This window comes from Cydia pomonella, chromosome 15 (assembly GCF_033807575.1).
Source record: "Cydia pomonella isolate Wapato2018A chromosome 15, ilCydPomo1, whole genome shotgun sequence".
NCBI classification, from domain to species: domain Eukaryota; kingdom Metazoa; phylum Arthropoda; class Insecta; order Lepidoptera; family Tortricidae; genus Cydia; species Cydia pomonella.
This window is the reverse complement of record NC_084717.1, coordinates 20,674,611-20,699,093: the sequence shown is the minus strand read 5'-3', so window position 1 is coordinate 20,699,093 and position 24,483 is coordinate 20,674,611. Positions and strand designations below refer to the sequence as shown.

The window sequence follows — 24,483 nt, the reverse complement described above, 5'->3', positions numbered from 1 at the left end:
TGGACCGCTTTCACCCCACACCCAGCTCATATGTGGTACTAGATCAGATAACATTACGTCTATAGTGTCATGTGCCTAAAACCAGTTCAGCGGTGGTCTAATCTTATATCCGTTCCTTATTAGATAATAATAATGAGTGTTTATTCTTCAATTTCGGCCTTACAATGTGCCTACGTGTGTCCCTACTCTGACCTGTGACGATGGCACTAATTAAATTACTTTAAACAAATGTACACCTTATAATTAGGATTTTATCACGGAAATTGACAGTGAGAGCTTCCGCGTCAAGTCCGCATCTGTCATGTAACAGGATTTTGACTCTTGGAGACCCTATACATCTCTCAGGATAATTTTGATAAACTGTATAATCTTTTCGTTCTGACACTTCTTTATTTCTTATTTTCAAATACAATTATACTTTTATTTTATTCGACATAAAGAGACTTTATACGTCACTACCTAATACATACATTACATAATTGTTCTTTTTTTTTATTGTATGTAAATTCCACGTTGACGTGTAAAAAAGCCCTTGTGGCCTATTTGCTGAATAAATGTTGAAGTTTGAAGTTAATGCAGCTGCAGTTTTCATCCGAAAGTCACCTTTAGTCGACGGATTACTAATAAAGATAGTACCTATAAAGACTCACTTCAGCTCAAGGTAACTCGGCATATGTCAAAACGAAAGCGTGGAAGTGACACAATATAACTAGGTATATACGTCAAATAGGACGTTTATAGTGGCCCTTCCACATTTCGCCACTGCAAAATTAACGCAGAATTAGCTGTTTAACCAAAGGTGTGTCGTTGTTTTGAAAACAAAATGGATACCTTGAAATAATTATATTTGTGTAAATAATGATTTCATCTATAAAATAATAATGGGTGCTCCTATTAAATAGATATAATGTGTCGACATGTAAAATCTAGTTTATCAATAAAGTTTGATTCTGATTCTGTACCCCTAGTGTAAATATTTTCGACAGCGAAACGTGACGTACGCGTTTGCGTTAAGTGTCATTTTGTATGAGATTTTTGACTTTCCAAAACGTCCCGCTTGGCGCGCTGTTCAAAAACCCATACAAAATGAGACTTAACGCAAACGCGTACGTCACGTTTCGCTATCGACTAAAATTACACTAGGGGTACAGATTCTGTTACGTTTTTCTAAATTACACACAATACAAGTAATACAACAGGTTGCGTTCCGATTCCAAGTAAAAATGTATATATTTACCAGTTTTGTTATTTCATCCCCAAAGCAAAACATCGCTTTGCCCCACACAAAAACAAGATATGCAATTCCAAAACGTTAGCTGATAACGTGTTTACCTTAACGTCGCCCGACAACATCAAAACAATCCTGGAATGGCAAATCAGAAAAGCGCCGATAAAAGTCCAGTTTCACATTGACCCCTGATTATGGAGATTTATTATGACCAAGAAGGTCATGTTACACTGGCATTATGTGCGAAGGATGTTAATACATAGGAAAATATATAACAATCGTGCAAAGTAGTCGATTTGTCTTCCGTGTAGATGCGGACGAGCTGAGCGAGTAAATCGGACTTTCTTAAGGAGGGTTATTTTGTTTTGACAACATTTTTTTGAACACTGTTGATATAATTATGCTTCTAGACCAATGTAAAAGGTTACTTTGTTTAAACAAAAATGCTTATTTTTTTACGGTTATTACTGGACCCATTAAGAGACAATATAATTGTGACTACCTAACGTGCATTTACTCACAAAAAATAAATTATTATAAGTTTCATCAAATTAAAAAAAAAAGTGTGGCTTTTTTACCATTGTTGTTGTTGTTGTTGTTATTGTCCTAAAGTACCCCAGAGGTACAAAGGGCCCTCACAAGCTCGCGTCACGCCTTCCTATCTTTTACCATTACTACTAAATTACTTTAATTTAACAAAATGTGGAAGCGCCACTACAAACGTCATATATGTTCTTTTTTTTAACTTACACAGATCAACCTAGCCCAACTAGCCCGAGGCTAGAAGGCCGTTATAGACATTAATTTGACATTAATATTGGAGTTCCACACTCTTTCGCTTGCCAACTTGGTGTATATTTAGCTCAGACGGACTCTGGACACCGAAATCCAACTGGCCCAATGGTATTACTTTTCTCCTTTCCGTCAGCTAGTTCACCTGTCACTACGTCATTAGACTAATTAGGCAACGCGAATGTAACATGGACGTAATGCGACGTTTACGTCGACCGGTCGGCCGACAAGTCGCCCGATGTGTTACCTGGCGCGGATGTGATCAAACATTCAACCGGATCGGTCTAGTTCCCATAACCGGTGGCATGGGTGACTGCTGGGTGAGACCAGAATATATGTGACCTTCTAAATGTAACCAGATTATAGAAAAAATACTTAAGAGTTACACAATTGCTCTCTTTTTAAGTTCCAAGCATCTTTGAGCGTAACGTTAGTCAGCGCTATGGAAAATGGCGTCGCTGCGCAGTTGCGCCAACATTGCGACGAACAGTAGCCATAGAGGGCATAGTGTTCGCTAGAGACGCAAACGCTTGGGAACGCTATTGCGGGCTGACCCGACGACGTTCTGAAATAATGTGAGTCTTGCCATGAACATTTACGTAATATATATATAGATATATATTCTGTTTCTTTTTGCTGCTAAAAATTGTTATACAAAGAAAATAGAGCTAGTAGACATTTTGTATGCAAAACTTCTACTCTAACGGCTCTTAAATAAAACCCCATATGTATGTAATTGTGTATAGTAAAAATATATATATATATACCTAACAAGTTACTGGACAGGAATAATATCTGAAAATCTGAACTCACTACTGTGGTCTTTAGTCCTCATATTAGAACTCGACTCAGTTTTGAGGCTCGAGTTTTCTGTAAGCTTGAGTCCTTTTTGGAGAAGACTTTTTTTTCACAACAATACACAAGGCGCTGGTAACCACGGCTACCAAAAGTAAGTGGTTGCAGAGTGATTTTGTTATGTCTGACCTGACCATACTCTGAGGAGCGAATTGAATATGTAGGTCATATTTGAACAACATTTATTATGCGGCCATGCCGAAAACGCAAAAAAAATCAACAAACTGTCTCATACATTTTGGTGAATTACATGTCAATGTTTTCTATAGAACAGCCGTCTCTTTTACACAATTTCGGAATTAGCTCCATTATAAAAGTTGTTCAGTATGTACACGTATATATTCATACCTCAGAGTATGGTCAGACATAACATAATCATTCTGTATAGGACTTGAGTCATTTTAAACAGACGGTTCAGGATTCAAAACTATGAGTAAGCTCATTCTCGGTGAACGTTCGGAATAACAGCGTGTGACTCGCGAGAGTTATATTGAGCTACAATGATGGATAGACTTGCTTATCTGTATATACATGTAGTTTGATTTCCTGCTAAATTATATGTTATCATATAAGAATATCAGTGTCTGATATATAATTCGCATTTGCGCACTTAAATTAAGTACATAAAATAGGTAATTTCAGGTATTATAGTAAGTTATACATTAAGTAACAGACAGTGCACAGCTTAAATTGTTAAAGATAGGCCTTTAACATTTGGTATAAACTATACAAAGTAATATGTATATTTAGCTCCACATTTTTAAAATTCATAGCCGATGGGGTGAAAATGGGGTAAAAAGTAGTTATTAACTGAATTTTTGTATACATATTTATATAAATAAATAAATATTATAGGACATTATTACACAAATTGACTAAGTCCCACAGTAAGCTCAATAAGGCTTGTTTTGAGGGTACTTAGACAACGATATATATAATATGTAAATATTTATAAATACATAGAAAACACCCATGACTCAGGAACAAATATCCATGCTTATCACACGAATAAATGCCCTTACCAGGATTTGAACCCGGGACCATCAGCTTCGTAGGCAGGGTCACTACCCACTAGGCCAAACCGGTCCTCATATATGGAAAACTGAACATCCAAAATATCTTTTATTATTTTAGAGAACTATAAGTACCTAACTATTTTTAAAGTAAGTAATTACCTGTTTTAGCCGTTTTATTAACCCACCATTTATAACAGTTGTATGTAACTTTCAATTATTTACAATAAAAGGCATTTTATTAAGCAATTTATAGCAATTTCTGGCCATGCCTCACTCATGGCTATCTACCTCACTAACGCAATAAAAAAAAACTATTATTTTTTCATCTTATTTAGCAGTATTATAAGAAGTGGGTGTAGAGAAAAGAACCGCCCCCCCCCCCGGCATTAAAATTTGTATACACGAGGGAGGTACCTTTTCTCTGCAGCTTACTGTACATATGTAATAAAATGGTTATTTCATTTGTACTTTCTTCTTTTTTCACTTCTATTCATAGCTTTTTTATTACTTCACACACATTTTCCTTTTATATGTGCCTAAAAATATAGGGTCGTTAAACCATCCTGATGACGACGCACAATATCCATATAATTTCAATTCTTATTTAAATACAATGATAATATTATAACACGTTTACTAAATTGCTATTTAATCATCGTAGGCGTTATCTAATAATATCAAGTTACACGTGGTAGAAGCTCTTTTGAATCCTTTTTATATGTATAGACATCTATAATTGTAATATGTCTTTCTTAACTCTCATATAAACGTGCTGTTTTAACCATTAACTTGCCAATAGTCAAATCGCCTCCTATGAAGTTGACTTTAAAAACCTATCATGTAGATTATACTCCACACGGTGTAAAAATTAAATTACGTTTACTTTTAATAATTACTCATACATTTGTATGTTACATGTTGTTAGATGTGTCCCGCCGAGTTTCTTGCCGGTCCCATATTAGGATACCTTCCTACAAATTAGGAGGGATTTAAATCTCGGGTCAGAGGTGTAGGGTTAGAGCCGGCGTAGCTCTATTTGACATTCATAAGCTCATTATGATATGCCTACTTGAAAAATAAACTTTCTTTATCTGTATGAGTTCAGTTGTACAGGTACACAATAATATTATCCGTGAAATAAACAGTCAAATGTTGGATGTAACTTAGCAAACATGTAATTAGAGCGTGTTTAATTTCCCCAGTGTCGCGAACTTGGAGTTAGGTACTAGTTATAGCGAAAAGCCGAGCAGGAAATATTGCAGCGGGATATTAATATTAAACGTGGCTCTTTACAAATAAACGGGCTAAACTGCGCTCATATTCCCGAAGCTTCTCCAGCGCTGAAACTTCGTGGTAAGCCTATAAAGCAGGATTTCAAAATCTGTTAATGTTTTGATATTGATATGATAATGAACGCCCGAACTGATTGATTCTTGTAAAATTACAAGTCGTGTCATTATGTCGTGCATAATAGTAGTTTATCTAACTGAAAAGTATTAAAATACCAGGGTGGGTTTATGAACTGAACCGAAAGCGAGTTTCATAAAAACATCACATGAGCGTTTCACCAAACAAATTACCTTATACAAGTGTTTACACACATTTTGTAAGGTCTCTTTGATTTGTCCAGGAACCGAATATTACATGAGAGACATTCGAAATGTGAATGTCATGATTCAACCCATATTGACATTATTATTATGCAATAATAACACTTTATGCTGGCCGTAATTTGCGGTTTTTGAGATTTTATTATATGTTTGTAGTTAAAAAAATGAATACTACAAATAAGTTTCGTTTATGATAAACGGTGGAAAAATCCTGCCATTATCGCACGATAATTTTCCATCAAACGCTCAAAGATATTTTGGGTTTAAAGACAAATGCTTAGTAAGCGTGTAGAATTACCCCCCGTTATTAAAATATCTAGCCAGTAGACTGCCCTTTAATATCGGATGCAAGAACGGCTAGTTTTTACTAATTCAAATCTAATTTTATGGATGTTTACAAGCTTTTTATTATGCTTGCAATGTTTGTAGCAATATCCGATTCAAGGTAGTCGAATATGTGACCAATATCAATGAAAGTCTAGCTAGAGGAATTGTTTCAGTTTTTTTTTCAATGCTATGTTTCGTGAGATTATATTTGGAGGTAACTGTACAACTTTAACAACATACACCGTCACCGTCCTTAGACATATGTGCTTAAAAATATCTGACTTTTGCTTTAAGTATTAAACAAGCATATTGATAATTAAAAAGTCAAAAGCATTAATTGCATATGATCGCAATATATACCATATATATCTTGTGGCTACACCCAATATTGTCGGCGAAACAAAAGCTCACCATCTCCGCTGGCTTGGCCACGTTTTGAGAATGGAGGAGGATCGCGGCGCTAAAAGGGCATACCTGGGACGCCCGGTAGCGGAGGCCTATCGGTCGTCCCAGGTACCGCTGGGGCGATGCTGTTGAAGCGGACCTGCGCGATCTCCAAGCCGGTAACTGGCGGGAGATGGCACATGATCCAGACAACTGGCGTGTACTCGTGTCGGAGGCCAAGACTAATTTTGGGTCGCTGCGCCATTACGTAGTAGTACCTAGTAGTAGATAATATTGTGTTCATTAATTCAATGTAGATATCTTGATATTGTTTACGCTTAAGATAGAATAACCCAAGGCGGTGGTAAGGTAGCCTACCGTACGAATTACTTATTTGGTGTTGGTAGCTATAGCTACCAGCCGTGACCCTTATCATAATAACAATAGTTACTTTGATAAGTAACGCTGCATCAGCAACGCTACAGCAGCAATCAGAATATAACCTTTAAATATCTAGAGCATTATAGAGTTAGTAGCATTAGGACGTGACGTAAAGAGCTGCGATAATAGCCCGCTTTTCCCTCTTGGCCGTAAAAACCGAAGCTGCGGACAGAAATGTCGGTTGGCACTAGCTAGTTTTTCTTGAAGCGGCATTCGGACTTCAACCATCTTATCTTCTTTGATATTGATTTGATATTACTGCTACAAAGCTCCAAAGTGGTTACGACTTTTAATTCGTACTCCTCTTTCACACCATGAAATCACAGTATAAGGAAGGTGTCTTTGTAGACCCAGTATAAATTTTTTTTATAGCCCAATTTCGAACATTTTATAATTCTCGTTCGATTCAAAATCTCGTATCACATCCGTCCGTCCGTGGGACTTAGTCAATTTGTGTTAGAATATCCCTATAATATTTATTTATTATAATGATAGCCCAGACTGTGCAAGTGTTATTAAAATGTCATAATTTAATATTAGTTTGTTTTGTTTGTCATATTCATTTAATAAAATAGATATTTACTTGTCTTTCCATACATTCATAACGATGTTCATGATTCATAATATCACTCAAAAACCATACGTCATTTAAAAACCCGACTGCTGAGTCAAAAAAATATTTTTTTTTTATAAAAAAATGTCTTTCGCTTTCGCTTTTTAGCGATAAGACCGCCTGTTGTCTACCTCTTCTTTATGTGTTGTATTATTTGTAGGTACTGTTTCTGTATTGAGGTGTGCAATAAAGTATATTTGTATTGTATTGTATTGTCTTTAGTAACAAAAATAAGAATATAACTAACTGATATTTTTTGTTCGCCGGCGACGGTCCGCCCGGGCGCGGCGCAACCCTAAGTACAAATGCTTAAACATGTTGAAATCTGTCGCGTCGTCACTTCTTTTACACGTTATAAATAAGTGCACACAGTACCCCTAGTGTAAATTTAGTCGATAGCGAAACGTGACGTACGCGTTTGCGTTAAGTCTCATTTTGTATGGGTTTTTGAACAGCGCGCCAAGCGGGACGTTTTGGAAAGTCAAAAATCTCATACAAAATGACACTTAACGCAAACGCGTACGTCACGTTTCGCTGTCGAAAATATTTACACTAGGGGTACTGTACCGCTAGTGTAACTTTGATCGACATCATAACGTGACGAACGCGTTTGCGTTAAGTCTCATTTTGTATAGGATTTTGAGGTTCCAAAACGTCCCGCTTGGCGCGCTCTTTCGAAATCCAATACAAAATGAGACTAAACGCAAACGCGTACGTCACGTTTGGAAATCGAATTTATTTACACTAGGGGTACTGATGATATGTTTATATACGTGATGGTTTCTTTCAATTATGTTTAAGGGTAAGCGTCATTCTAGATCTTTGAATTGGCCGAGTTCGAATGGCGAGGAAGCATAATCTATCTTACAAACATTATTGATTCCTCCTACAGACACCATATATTTGAATAAAGGATTTCTTTTTCACTTTACTACTTTTTTTAGGGTTCCTTAGCCAAATGGCAAAAAACGGAACCCTTATAGATTCGTCATGTCCGTCTGTCTGTCCGATTATGTCACCGCCACTTTTTTCCGAAACTATAAGAGCTATACTGTTCAAACTTGGTAAGTAGATGTATTCTATGAACCGCATTAGGATTTTTACACAAAAACAGAAAAAAAAAACAATAAATTTTGGGGGTTCCTCATACTTTGAACTGGAACTCAAAAAATCTTTTTTCATCAAACCCATACGTGTGGGGTATCTATGGATAGGTCTTTAAAAATGATATTTAGGTTTCTAATATAATTTTTTTCTAAACTGAATAGTTTGCGCGAGAGACACTTCCAAAGTGAAAAAAATTGTGTCCCCCCCCTGTAACTTCTAAAATAACAGAATGAAAAATATAAAAAAAATATATGATATACATTACCATGCAAACTTCCACCGAAAATTGGTTTGAACTAGATCTAGTAAGTAGTTTTTTTAATACGTCATAAATGGTACGGAACCCTTCATGGGCGAGTCCGACTCGCACTTGGCCGCTTTTTTTTTTCAATTGGCCGAGTTCGAATGGCGAGGAAGCATAATCTATCTTACAAACATTATTTATTCCTCCTACAAACTACTACAAACACCATATATTTGAATAAAGGATTTCTTTTTCACTTTACTACTTTTTTAACATATTAATAAAGTTAGCATGACAGCCTAATCTCCGAGCTATAAAATATCACGCGATAAAAGTCACTATACTCGGGCTATCCCTTCGTGTGTACGGGTACGAAATGTTATTTTTCAAGACTTTTTTTTATTTTTAAGTCACTCGAACCCGCCGCCTAAAAGCCGGCAATGACTTGAGCAAGTTTTTATTTTCTTGTTGGTATTGTAACCAATCATAGAGATTGATTGATAGCGTATTTCCCGAGCCCATGACGTGAGGCTAGTGATGTTACACATTGCGGACCATTTAAAACCTGCACACTACGCCTTCTTTTTTTAGGGTTCCGTAGTCAACTAGGAACCCTTATAGTTTCGCCATGTCCGTCTGTCTGTCTGTCTGTCCCAGGCTTTGCTCCGTGGTCGTTAGTGTTAGAATGCTGAAATTTGCCATGGATATATAAATCAATAAAGCTGACAAAGTCGTACAATAAAATCTAAAAATTTCATTTTTTTTAGGGTACCTCCCCTACACGTAAAGTGGGGGAGAAATTTTTTTTCGCTTCAACCCTAGAATGTGGGGTATCGTTGGAAAGGTCTTTCAAAACTAATAGGGGTTTTCAAGAAACATTTTTTGATAAAGTGAATATATTCGGAGATAATCGCTCCGGAAGAAAAAAAAATGTCCCCCCCAGTTTAGCTGTTTTTGAGTTATCGCAAAAAGTTTTCCCTTCATAGTAAAAAGACTTACTTTAATTAGGTACTGATTATGCAAATTTGCCTATTTGTTTAACTCTGGTGAAAGGTACCGTTTCATCCCTTGGTTAACAATTGACTATACTATAAGCTCCAGTTTAGCTTATTGTGACGGAAGAGTAACTACGGAACCCTACACTGAGCGTGGCCCGACATGCTCTTGGCCGGTTTTTATTGAAGATTAAAATGAAGTCTGTTAGGGAAACCTCAGCATAATTATAAAAATCTGCAGACGAAGACTTACGGCCCGATTTGAAGAATGAGATACTATAACGATAAGTTCTGGTTTAGATAAGTTCTCATTTAGATATCGTTTGTATGTCGTATAATTGACAGAAGCAGCTCGATTCGGACAACCAATGTCATTTTGACGTTAGAAATATCGTAGATAGATCTTATTGGGATCACAGCGGAATCGAAATAAACGTTAATTTTGACATGTCGTTTAGTTATCGATCTTTCCAACATCTTAAACGTGTCTTAATCATCCTTTGAATCGGGCCGCTACAACTTTTTCAAAAACACGCGGACGAGTAAATTGAGTATGCACGTTCACAGTATGACGGGACAATGTGGCCCTTATTGTGGACACAGACCACTACCCGCCAGATGGAATGTGTAACACCATTAGCAGTCTCCACGCGTCTGGTCAGTTTTCAAAATGGTACAGAATACTTTTTGTCCCGAAGCTCTTTTGGTCTTTTTTTAAACAAAATTGTTATAGCAATTTGGTTATTAATAAGTACTAAGAGCATTTTAGTACGTAAAATTATGTTTCCGGTACGTACGTACGTGAATTAAACATTAATGAAATAAAAAGAAATTTCCAACATCGTAACGATCCGGAAAATACTTTTTTCGTCTCCGTTCGAAATTGCTCGCAATTCTGAGTAAGAAAACTAAGAAACCATTCATAAATGAGCTGATTTACGATTTAAAATCTCGAGGTCATATACTCATTTATTGAATAAAGTAGAGAAGCCATGGTAACCACTTTCTATTTATCATAAAAGTACCTATATATGTTTGTTACTCAGTCACGCTAAAAGGCTGAACAAACATGGATGAGATTACCACACAGTCTATAAACGACCTTTTATCCATCAGGAATTCATTGATGAATAGTCACAAGAACCTAGCCGCTGCCACACAAACGATGCTACTCTCTATTTTAAAAACAATATGCTGAAATTGACATGAAAAAAGGCTGGTAGGCATCTACTAGTTGCCTTTCCTTGAAATTGTAATACAAAGAAAATAGAGGAAGTAGAAGCTGTACATACAAAACATCTTCTATATATATATAATAATGTTAAGATTATTGTGCGGAAGACCGGGGTTTTAGCGGCGTGTCCATGTTCTTAAATTTCGAGTAGAACTTTTTAAATTATTGCTAAGAGCACTCGAAAAGTAGCGAAAAAACATGGAAAAAACCCAGTTAATCCTGCATCCACAGGAGGTAGTCTGTATTTTGGCCTCACAAGGACCCTTCACTTTATCGCAGCATAAATTAATGCCCGCACCCTGACATTCAATTTTAAGGATACGGATTTGATTCGGGCGCCATCAAATTTTATTTTATGATTGCTGAAGCGGCCATTGGGCCCGAGTTTGCATACGCGTAAAGTCGACGGACATCCATTATGTTCGATGGGGTGCGATGTTTTTGACTCTTTATTGTTTTCCAGAAAATACGATCTGACGTTTAAAACACGAGTGAATAGGCTATATTTAAGCGTTGTGATATGTCTGGATTTTTCTAAGCCGTTCATTGTCCAATGTGATGCAAGTAATAGCGGGATTGGTTCGGTGTTATGTCAAAATCATGGAGACGAGGAACAGCCGGTCGCGTATTTAAGTGGGAAACTTAATGACAGGGAAAAGAAATACTGTATTTCTAAAAGATAATTACTATGTTTGATATTTGTGTAAAGTTCGGATTGAAATCGGTTTAAATTGTTTTATTTCATGGTTAACTACCGCGGTAACTGAAGAGATTATTACAGTGAGATTCATATTGAACTCGGTTGTTTAATTACGAGTATATTGTTGCGTTGTGTACTTTAAAATCCTAGTTTGGATAAATTAATAAAACAAAAACATGCGCATGCGGTATTTCCGGAACGATACGACCTTCAAACCACGGGTGTCTCCTATATTATAAAAAAAAACTTTTCGTGGTTATTTTTTGAATTGTGATTGTGTCTATATACTGTTTTAATTATTGTATAAATAAATAAATTACTTATAAAATGTAGGATGTAGATTGTGATTGTTATTATAATTTTATTTATATTAATATTTCATAGCCTGTACGCAATTTATTAGTCGAAATCTAAACTCATAATGTCGATAGTTGATTGATAAAAGAAAAAATAATCAGACATTCAGACAATATTCGACGTCAGTAACTTTGATAAACATTTAAGCTAAATATTCCTGTAGGAATAAGGGGAAAAATCCGAACAGGAATGTGTGAGGAAAATATTTGGGAGTAATTCGTCATGCCCCGTACATGCATAATAAACGTAAATAAACTAAGATAATCTGTATTTTTCCAAAGTTAGGGAAAATGTGGAAAACTCTGATTTATATATGTATTATAAAGACTGATATAGTGAAATAGCAAAAAGTGGACAAATAGAGATTTCATATTTCGGGCTTCTTTCTTTAGCATTCCTACTAGTCTACGCTCCACATTTATAGTTCATTTTATTCAAAATGTGCAAAACAAAAACTTTTTTTTTTTTTCAAAAATTCGAAACTTATATATTTAGAATATATTATGCTGAAACGATCAACATCAAAATCAGAGTGATTTGTTAAAATTTAGTTAATCGAAACCGTTTTCTCCCGAAATGGAATTTCACATAAAAAGTGCCGTTATTTCGCTAGAATTGAAAAGCTATTCTTCCCTCTTAAGGCAAATCCACCACGGGTGGGGCATTCATTCTTTTGCCGTTTCTTAGCCAAGAAATCCAAACCACGGCGCCTTGCGCAAATCACACTTCTAATTTAATCAAGACAGCAATCAAGACCTAGCTCATTTACTAAGAAATAGGCCCCAGGTGATTTGCCCGAAATGCCGCCTTTGAAATTATTAGCAATTTGTGGTCCGTCCGCGCCTTTTTGGGCATTCATCTTCGACGTAAAGCTAGAGGCCAATTCGAACGGACACTGACATCAGAATGATATTTGAATCATATTATTTCGTTGTAGTGTATTTCGCTCGTACATGTTCGCACATGTATATAATTGGCGCGGGCGAAATACACGATCACTAAATAATATGATTCAAATGTCATTCTGATGTCAGTGTACGTTCGAATTGGCCTGCTAGTTCGTTAAGGAATGAAGAGGTACCTTTTTCTGTTAATGTGTGAGTCACTGTTATAATTAAGTGTTTCTTTGAATGCTATGATTAGGATTTTCACTTTCGTACCTAGTTATTTTGTGAAGCAGACACTATTTCATTTCATACACACTATACATGTGTCTATCGTGGCCCATAGACCCACCACACCAGAGAGGTTTCAAGTTAATTGCCGGACTTTAATAGGGAGCTAAGTAGGTACGCTGTTTTCTTTACTTTTTGTACGTAGTATTGGTCTATAGAACTTTAATATTAAGTATGTGTTGCATAAATTGTTACTTCGTTTCACTTTTGATTGGATTAGTATACAAGCGCTTATTACTGTTATTACTTACACACAATTCAGTCCTTATTCATTTAAATAATGTGCAAAAAGGGTGTAAGTTTTTCCTCTTCGTTTCTGCGCTTAATATGCCCAATAACTTATTGCAATTACAAAATACAAACTGAATTACGTTTGACATTTTTATCAGGCAATAAATCCATATTCGATCATAATGTCAAGCCACTTTCAACTTACTCATGTATAAATTACTCCATTAAAACCTCATTTCTGTGTGAACCTAAAAACCAAATACCGACAGAGATCATATTACCATCTCTTTCACGCCTGCTATGAATGCTATGCAAGTGTGAATGAGAAGTTTTACAATCCCGATCGCCAGTTTAGTTTGCGAATAGTATAAAAATACCACTTTTAACTAGCCGAATGTGAACTTTATCTCTTTACAATAAGGTCTACGAAAAGTAACTCGATGTTACATGGCATGTACTGACAGCGCATGTACATGCGCTCAATCACGTCAATTTTTCAATCAGAGGGCCTACCGCGAACACCGAAGTTCGCAATTGCGAGCATCTTTCTCTGTCACTCTAATCATTACGTCTTCATTGGAGTAAAACTTCGGTGTTCGCGATTCGCCCACAGTTTCCATATTTAAATAGCAACCGTTACATTACTATATCCTAAAAGGACCGATCGAATCCAGCCAGCATTTATTTAAATATCTTACTTGACTGAAATTAAAATGGACTTTGACGCATTGTATTATAGTTTATTTTGAAATGTTAAGTTGTTTACTACTGGATTTATTCCGGAATAGATTACTTTGCTAGTGGCCACACTTGTTATCTAGGCAATAGAGTTCAATATCCAGTACCTAAGTAAGTCACAAATTAGACCCGTCGTCGGGTACTGCCTTTTTAAGGACTACAATTTTATGGTAATTATAAAACACATATAATAAATTCTTGCTCCTTAATCACCCATAATCCCACCACTTTCCCTCAAATCGCCCGAAACCCGCCTTCATACTACAAGGAGTCCTAAAAATAATACTCCATGAGCCCAGATATATATGAGGTCCAAGCTAAGAGACGGTCCATACAAAGATATGTCGTTATATAAGCAGGGCAAGGTCACGACGGACCCAGGAAGTAGTTCTGGGGAGTAATAACCGGGCCTCGATTCTACTCGTGCTGAAATCGTATGCGTTGAATATGTACCCTAAATTATAGATAATATGTTAACGGCATTTTTAAGAGAAAATTTGGAGTATTTTTAATATTCCACCGACGGGTGTGTAATGTTTTTAATAATAATATTTTGCGAAATTTCATTTAGCACAATTTGAATTGCATAATTTTGAAATGCAGAAATGATTTGGTATAAAAATAAATAAAATAATAATAAATCGCATAATTTCGAAATTAATAATAGTTCGGTAGCATAATAATGTATGTTCATAACAGGCAACCAGTATAATGTTCACTTTGTATACTATTTTATATTCAGAACGTTTTTTATTCATAAATAAAACCGGCCAAGTGCGAGTCGGACCCGCGCACGAAGGGTTCCGTACCATTATCTAAAAATCACATTTTTGTAAGGGAGCCCCCCTATAGCGGCAACAGAAATAACTAATCTTTAAAAATTTCAACTGGCTAACTATCACGGTTCATGAGATACAGCCTGGTGACAGACGGACGGACAGCGAAGTCTCAGTAATAGGGTCCCGTTTGACCCTTTGGGTATGGAACCCTAAAATCAACATCATAATGTTTCATCATTTCTCAACATCTCTCAACATCACCATTTCCAAGAGATTTGGTTCTGCCCATATATGGTTGCAGAGATTTAGTGAATGGAAACCGTTGATTGTCGAAATGGAAATTTCATAGAAAAAGTACCGTTATTTCGTTACGATCGCAAAGATTCTTCTCTCTTAATTATCCATTTAAGTTCTGCAATTAACGTAATTAACCACTTGAGTTTCCACATTTTTTCGTTACATTTAAAGTTAACTTCATAAAGTAAAGTAAAAAAAAAAAATATTGCCAAAACTAGAAAAAAACATCCAGATCACTACAATATTCAAAAATAATATTATTCTTATTAAGATAGTGTATGATCCAGAACAATGTTTCCAGGAGGTTAAGAGGTTGTCAATACCTAAAGCGCGTACACTGTCTATTTGTATCGGAGTAAATGAGATAGCACTGTCGCATATTTATTACTGGGCTTGGGCAAGGGGATAATAAGAAAAATATTTAAATAAAAAAAGTGGATTATTAGTGTAATATTTTACTCAACAGCGGTTTAGATATAAATGTTTTGAAATTGTGATTTTAATTGCAGACCCATAAGTCAAAACAATAAAGACATAGAACCGTTTAATTGTGATTTTAAGACCAATCTTTGCAATTATTTTCTATCGAGCCGATTTCGTTCAATCATGTATCGAGTACAACCACGGTCTTTGTATTATAATTAATATGAACATATATTTTTCTTACTTGACTAAAACAATTAGTCTTTCTTAAAAAACTGTTTAAGTAACATCAATTTCAAGGACATTGGGACTCGCTTTGTCTCGAGATTATTAAAATATTGTTGGAGTCTTGCTTTAATGAGCAGGCTAAAATGTCTTCATAGAAGACAGCAGGCAAGAATTTGACAAATTCAGACTTAAGATATACTTAATTAATTTATTTATTTAAACTTTATTGCACACATAAAGAAAAATGTACAAATGGCGGACTTAATGCCAAAAGGCATTCTCTACCAGTCAACCACTGGGTTAAACAGAGACGTTTGTGTATGTTGGTGCAGGACAAACTAATGACAAATAATAAGGAAAAAATTAAACGTGAGTCAAATAATATTAAAAATATATAAATAGTTAAATACTGCTACTTATATAATGTATACAAGATAGACTAATACATATAATTATGTATATATACATGATGGTGAACCTTATTTAAGTTATTCTGACAGAAGATGCTTGCGAAGTAGGCGTTTGAAAACTTTAAGTAAATTTGTTATAGCAATCCAATATAAACAGTACTAGCGCTAGTCGAACAGAGGTCGAGGGTAGTCCGTAATTCCGGCGTTAATCGCCTTATCTCTGCCCGCTTTGTCTGAAGATTGTTTAAATATCGTTGGAGTCTTGCTTCAAAGAGCAGGCTAGAGTGTCTTCATAGAAGGAAGTTCAGGCAAGAATTTGACACATTTATATTTTAGTTTTAAATGAGAAGACTTGTTTAGTTCAGTTTTTTTAAGTTAATGTTGTGTGTTCTTACATCAGGATGATCTGGGTGTCATGGGCTGACAATATTTTATTGAATAACATCTTACTATGTACATGACTTTACAACGAATAAATGATATGATAGGTTATAAATTTAGACACACTTTACAGGGGATTCCAGAAAGCATGGCTTTGCATGTAAGCTTGGAGTTGGAGAATTTCGTACACTGACCTGCCATTTCCTATGTATATACGTGAATAATTATGTTGCTGTCTCGCTCGCACTGTGGCATTGACCGCCGACATCATCGGCAGAACAGCAATATAATTATGTGCGTGCGGGCGTATATACAGGCGGGTCGATGTATGAAATTATCCTTGTTTGGCGTCCTTACTTTAACTAATTATTCTTATATTAATTAGTTTATGGACTTCTTTTTTCATACTGTTGCGTATTTGTAACCTAAAACCTAATTAACGAGTATTATGTTTGCTTCTTGCCGTTCTCATTCCTTTGACCTAGACACAAAGTTACTACTTGACTTATCAGCCCTATATAGCCACTAAATAAATAAATATTATAGGACATTATTACACAAATTGACTAAGTCCCACAGTAAGCTCAATAAGGCTTGTGTTGAGACTTGAGAGTACTTAGACAACGACATATATAATATATAAATATTTATTAATACTTAAATACATAGAAAACACCCATGACTCAGGAAGAAAAATCCATGCTCATCACACGAATACATGCCCTTACCAGGATTTGAACCCGGGACCATCAGCTTCGTAGGCAGGGTCACTGCCCACTAGGCCAAGCCGGTCGTCAAACCCCCACTAAGCCCCACGGTAAGCTCAAGAAGGCTTGTGTTGTGGGTACTCAGACAACGATATACGTATACATGTAATATATCAATTATTATATACAATAAACACAAAAAAAACATACTTAAAAAAAAAACAAAACTTAAACAAAATATATAAATACTTAAATACATAGAAAACAACCATGGGATTCGAACCCAGGACCATCGGCCAGACCGGTCCTCAATGACTGAATGATGCAAAATAAAATAAGGACAATAATATAAATGCAATTATTTCTACAATAATGAATCTCTAGACGAAGCATCATCGCCATTTTGCTCCATAAAACAGACAGCATCATTTAAAATGGCGGCGCAACACGACAATGTAGTTAATCTTGTCCGTCTTTATTTCTTTTAATCCCTTCGCCCATAAACTGGTACATAAACATTTTCTTAAGAAATAATCTTCCTTAATAGCTCCACGATAAGTGGGATACAGTATTTTACCTCTGTATAAACGTCCGAAATTAGCCCTTGTGACCTATGAAGCCATGATACCACCGTGATTACATACCTGATTATACCACATTTTTTTATAGTACGTCGGTGGCAAACAAGCATACGGCCCGCCTGATGGTAAGCAGTCTCCGTAGCCTATGTACGCCTGCAACTCCAGAGGAGTCACATGCGCATTGCCGACCAGCATTCCCCCCCTCGTTGAGCTCTTACTAAGCGGTTGTAGGCTTAGTATTTACAGAGTTGTTGGTGTTTATTATATTAAGTAATATCCTAATACATATAATACGCACGCGAATATAATGTAGCTAAATTTTTATCCTGCGACTGCTGCGATCACTATTAGCTACAGAAATTTAAACCAAAGCCGCTTCTGTAAAAATTCTAAGCCAAAATTGCCTAAACACGTTGGAATCTTTCTCCTTTTGACTATTTGCAAAGCAAAACTTCTCCAGACTGAATCGAATTATTATAATTTCGGGAAACAAACCAACCTTTACCCTAGTGAGTATCTCCAACCGTCAAATATGCTTCAAGAACACAATGGGACTGTGTCAACTGTTACAGCGGAAAATTCATGAATTAATATTATAGAAGATAGTTTCACGAATATTATATTAAGTACATTAAACGCTAATTCAATCTTATATTATGATTATGACATCAAAATTACCTACACCTAAATGATGTTACTCGTCAGTGCGTTTCGCTCACGCCAATACACTCATGCACGGATAAGTACAAGAGAAAGGCACAGGCAATTATCGTCTAGGTATCATTTTGATATCACAATGTAAAGAATTAGCTTCCAGCTCTACAGAGTGAAGATACTGGTTGTTACTTCCCCTACCGTGCTAATAGCGCATTCGACTGTCGGGCTGCGCCGCCCCTAAATTCTGCTGAAACGGCTCCTCCGTTGACCCAAATTGGGCCCTTAATTTATGATTCATAGCTCCTTGTGATGGCACAAGGAGGCATTTTTGCAAGCGTTACCCAAATTTATTGAGATGGGAGAAAACGTGGGAAATGTTTTGCGTTTTATACAAAGGAATGCAAAGCGGGGTATAATGTTGAGTTTGTATTTTTTTGGAAACCAGGGCACGCTTTCTTCATTCTGAATCGAGACAGACCTTCACTTATAGTGATATCCAAAATTACAAAGAGAAAACTGACAGCAGTTTGAAAAAAGAATTTGTAATTTAGATACCTTTTACTTGAAATATTTATGGGAAGGAATATAACTCTGAAAATAAAAGTAACTAAAATAGAGTCGGATCAAGCTATCTGAACAAACTTTCATAGGAAAAATTTGGAAACATCAGCATTAAACGTAAAATTTCTATGAAAATATGATATTGTTATGGTACAACCACACTTTGTCACGTCAACATTTACGCAGAATTAGCTGGGTCTGACTATATAACTCGTAAGAAGTACCTTGGAACCATATCTTAGTAATCTCATCAAATATATGCCCGCAAATGTCTAATTTCTCTTGTTACTTCTGTAGAATTTAAAATAAGTCTTCATAGAATTTTATCTTTACGAGTGTTGTATAAATGTGTTTTTCATTTGACTCCATTTTTTTCAAAACACTTGCATATTTAAAGCTGGAATTCTTCAATATCTCTGTCATGGTACCCCCGTCACCGCCTGTCCAAACCCTGGTCGAGAATCAGGTAAAAAGACAACTGCCAAATTCGTTTGATTGATTAAACTGTAGGTAGGTAGTTTTTCAGTGGGACTGAAATAGTTAAATACCACCCGTAACCTGAATTAGAAAAAGTGTAGGGCATGGATTTTATTAGGTTACACTTATAAATAAGTTATTGTGTAAATCTTGTTCTTTTTATGAATTATTACTTCCATACTTATCGAATTTGGACATGTTGTAAATCGAATCCAATTTCAATTTTGATTAGAAAATAGTATATACTTAAACTTTAAAACTGATGCTTATTTAATATCGTAGTGTATTGATGGCAGCGTATAAGCTAAAGTACCTAATTCGTAAAGGCAGTTCCAACAAAGATGAAGGCTGTTAATTCTTAACAACTATTGCCAGTAAAATTAGGTACAAAAACGCTGCAAGCTTACCAAATACTTTTGATACAACATGTAAAGGTAACTGAAACTGTTTGTCCACAGCAAATCTACGCCCAGCCAGAGTCCCAAGTGGCCAAGATATCTGATGTGCTGACGGGCCAGGGTCCTCCATTCCCTGCCGCTATCGCCAGTCATCTCTTCTCACCAATTCCTGTCTACCAGCCTCGTGTAAGTCAACACATTTAACCATTTCTAAACCTTAATGCAATGGCATAGAGTTCACTATTGTGTGGTGATATTATCCAGTGGCAAAGATATCCGACATGCTGACGGGACAGGGTTCTACATTCCTCTGCTGCCATTCGCAGTCATCTCTTCTCACCTATACCCATACTCAGTTCATAATTTCTGAATCTTAATGCAATGGCATATATTTCAATAATGTGTGGTGCTGCCAGCGAGCCACTTAGCCAAAATATCTACTGATGACATCTCTTCTCTCCTGTACGTCATGTACTGGTCTATCATCCTCGTAACTTAGACGATCCCATTCATGAAATACCTCTAAGACCATCAACTCCTAAACGATATATAGTAGAACTCCCATAATTACGATGACAAAGCGTTCCCAGTAGTCGTAAAATAAACTAATTATTCATACTTAGCATGTTACAATCCAATCTCAACTTAATTGCCGAAGTTATAATTTAGACACATTGCGATTCTATTCGACTATTAAGGCGATATTCAGATGGCAACTGAGACAGAAATGCTTTCGTATCTGTCTGGCTGTTCTCATCTACAAGTCGCATTTCTCAACCTCTCTTTTTTTTTGAGAAAGTTTGATAATATTTTTGTCGATTCAGTTCTCGGTTTTTTTTAATGGCAGATTAATAGCGCAAGGTATATTTACGGCTAGTTTTGGCGCAGGCGATTTCACTGTTAATTTCCTTGATAAATTGCGTGGTTGTCGTTGTTGGATCATTGCTGTCGCGTAATCGTTTAACGATCGTTCAATCCGATGTTTTATAACTTCGTAACTGCTACAGCAATGATGCAACAACGACAACCACGCAATTTATCAAAGCATTAACAGTGAAATCGTCTGCGCCAACACTAGCCGTAATGCTGCGACAATGGTGCTGCAGTTGCCATAAATGCAATCTGTAAGGATGTATAATTGTATATATACCAAGTGTAAGTTTGCCATATATTTACTATGGAGTACTTGATCTTAGAAAAACGGACAGACTATATATGACATGTTGTTTATGTTTTGTGAGCTCAACCTAAGTCCGATTTCCACACCAAAGACAAAAAAGGGTATATTAATGAAAGCAACATTGATGTTCAAACTATCTAGAGCGCATGTAAACTTAATGTTTATGGTGGTCCTTATCCTGAAATGAGTGGTCATAAACTAAATGGAATTTTCACAGCCACTTCGTCTGAATAGGTTTTCTGTGCAAACTTGCCCGTTAAGTGTCTTCATCGTTTATTCTTAGAGCTTTTTTTATTGATTTAGCTATGCAAATAGAACTGCTGTGTCAAAAACTGCAAATATTTTGGGAATTGGCCGGTATCTTTTTACCGTCGCTTAAGACGGATCTCAAATAATAAATAATTTTGTATTTTTTTTAAGTTTATATAAAATTGAGATTTTTTTAAAAGGTTTATCAATGTTTGCAATGTTAGCTCCATTGATTATGCAATAAATTAGTAGCAAAGAATCAATAAATGTATATAGTCAGATTTTTTACATATTTTTAAATTTTTGTACGATTTTTTTTTTTTTGAAATGTCATATTGAATCAGGTCATTTGACTACAGTTTAGTTCGTATTTGTACATAAAGTATCATGTTGGATTAACATCAAATTGAAATAAGTAAGTAAGTAAATATTCTTTATTGCACCACAAAGAAAACAAATTTAAAAACAGATTTACAATGTAAAAAAAGGTAGCAACAGGCGGTCTTATCGCTGTAAACGATCTCTTCCAGACAACCTTAGGGTGAAATAATATTATATTTATTTCTTTACAGCTATCATCACCCACAACATACGAGATTTCCGCCCCAATCCCATCCCAACTGGCGTACTCCGAGCACAAGATTACCTACCAGCCCCAACAGAATGCTATCCAGTTGCAGGAGTACAACCCAAAGCTGCTCAACCCCAAGCAGGCCATCGCTCGGCTGACAGTCAACTACCAGCCGTATCAGCAGTTGCCGCAGCCGCTTGTGTATCAGCCTCAGCCTATTCAGCAGTTCCCTGTCTATCAGCAAGCCTTTAATCAACCGATTCAATATCAGGTAATTACTAAATCAATCACCTACCAGCTCCAACAGAACGCCATCCTGTAGGAGTATCTGAAGCTGGCCAACCCCAAGCGATCGCTCGGCTGACGGTTAGCTACCAACTGTATCCTCAACAGTTGACGCCGCACCGAATGTGTATCATCGTCAGCCTATTCAGCAGTTCCCTGTCTATCAGCAAGCCTTTAATCAGCCGATTAAATACCAGGTTATCGCTTAATCTTATTTTTTTACTACTACTGCTATTTATTTTGGCATATTATTTTTTTGGCATAGTAGTTCTTGTTGCAATTTAAGGTTTAGATGATTTTAAACAAAGTGTTATTAACTAAAAACAACGTGCCTTGACTATTGAAGTAGGTAGATTTTGTTGTACCTCTATAATCAATAACTCTTGGATATTATCCATATATAAACGTTTGAACACCCTACTACTACTTTAATATTACATATATTCAAAATTTAATTACAAATTATTAATTACTTCAGGGCCCAGCTCCTCAATACCAGAACCAAGGATACCAGCCGCCTCTCATCCAACTGGTGCAAGCCCAGCCTGGAATTAATTACGCCGATGAAGGTATAAGTGAAGAACAACATCAAAGACCAGCCCAGAGAGAGCTGAAGACCGGACAACCTGAAGCTGTGAAGGCAGCGGAGGAGAGGGCTAAATCACAACCACTACAACAGCAGGTATGTATTAATTTAATTCTCCTCGGAGGAGATAAGATGTTTGCGGTTTTAGCCGACGAATATATAGAATCGGCAAGACCAGTACGAAAATCAAAAACAAGAAACTTTCTATTAATAAGTACGGTCAAAGCCAATGTAAAATTGTGGCCACCATATGGTCTATAATTTATTATATTTCAAATATCTTGTAATTTTTTCCAGAATTACAACGTACCGCCTCAAGGAGCCTACAGCTACGCCAGTTTCTCTGTAGGAGCCCCTACAGCAAGCTACGTTCAGCCTCAACAACTTCAATATCAACCGCAACAACAACACGAACAGCAGCTACAACAGCAACAATATCAGCAGCAGCAGCTGTCTCAGCAACAGAAGCAATCTCAGCAACAGGAGCAACCTCAACAACAGATTCAAAATCAACCTCAACCTCAACAACAGATTCAATATCAACCTCAACCTCAACAATATCAGCAGCAGCAACAATCTCAACAGCAGCAGCAATACCAACCTCAACCTCTACTCCACGTAATACAGTACCAACCTCAACCCCAATACCAACTCCAACAACTTCCCGCTCGGCAAATCAAATCTGAATCTCAAAACCTCATCCCTATCCCAACCAAACAGCGTCAGATCTTCATCCGCCAAGGACCTGTAGTGGTCCCATATCAGGCTCAGGTCTACCAGGCACCAACTCCAGCCTACCAGGCCGCCGCTCCCCATTTCCCTCCAGTCCAGTATTTTGGTAAATTTGCCCATTCCATTTTCGGGCAGTGAAGTGTAGGAAAATTTTCTTAATGTGAAGTATATGTGTACGTTAGGTAAGTTCTTTTAAGTATTGGTAAGAAAATTGGGGTGCTGAAAGTATTTTTTCTCTGTGATGCCATATTCTTATACAAAGTGTACTTTAATAAATAAATGTATTATGTTTTAAAAGCCTTATTTTATTGATTTTTCCTAATGGGTTAAAGATAAAGATAAAGATAGTTTATTATTCAAGTAGGCATATTACAATGCGCTTATGAACGTCAAATAAAGCTACACCGGCTCTAACCCTACACCTCTGACCCGAGAATGTTAATTCATACCCCCCCTGTTCATGATGTATCAAGAACTTTTTGCTTACAATAGCGAATTTTAACATTTATTTGTCATAGGCCGTTCAACTTTTCGAGCATAGGAAAAAATGGTATAACGAATTTGTTTATTTGTAGATTTGGGTCTTCTTTTAATTTGTTGTCGATTTCTTTAGATATTTATTAAATTTGGTGGAAAGATGAGTTCCCTTTTACGATATATACCTATAACCGCAAAAACCATACGACACTCGGCGGAGATATCATACATTTTTAATAGGACAAATAAATAATATAAATAAAATAAACTGGAGCTTAAAGTATAGTAAATTGTTAACCAAGGGATGAAACGGTACCTTTCACGCGAGTTAAACAAATAGGCAAATTTGCATAATCAGTACCTAATTAAAGTAAGTCTTTTTACTATGAAGGGGAAACTTTTTGCGATAACTCAAAAACAGCTAAACTGATCATATCCGCTATAGTTTTCATTTAAT

The 24,483-nt window shown here is 36.2% G+C and overlaps 1 protein-coding gene across 2 annotated transcripts in view; it reads left to right on the top strand.

The window, feature by feature from the left end:
• Window positions 1-23,846, top strand: part of LOC133525474 (putative cyclin-dependent serine/threonine-protein kinase DDB_G0272797/DDB_G0274007) — a 52,871-nt gene extending 29,025 nt beyond the window's left edge. Inside the window, exons 4-8 of one of the 2 annotated variants that reach the window (XM_061861727.1) lie at window positions 20,007-20,132; window positions 21,948-22,217; window positions 22,710-22,913; window positions 23,115-23,307; window positions 23,338-23,846. In XM_061861727.1, the coding sequence (XP_061717711.1) occupies window positions 20,007-20,132; window positions 21,948-22,217; window positions 22,710-22,913; window positions 23,115-23,307; window positions 23,338-23,687 (1,143 nt within the window). In that variant the 3' untranslated portion in view covers window positions 23,688-23,846. Of the gene's footprint in view, window positions 1-20,006; window positions 20,133-21,947; window positions 22,218-22,709; window positions 22,914-23,114 lie in introns of both variants that reach the window. The other variant, XM_061861726.1, reaches the window with a different exon arrangement.
• The last annotated feature ends 637 nt before the right edge of the window (window positions 23,847-24,483 follow it).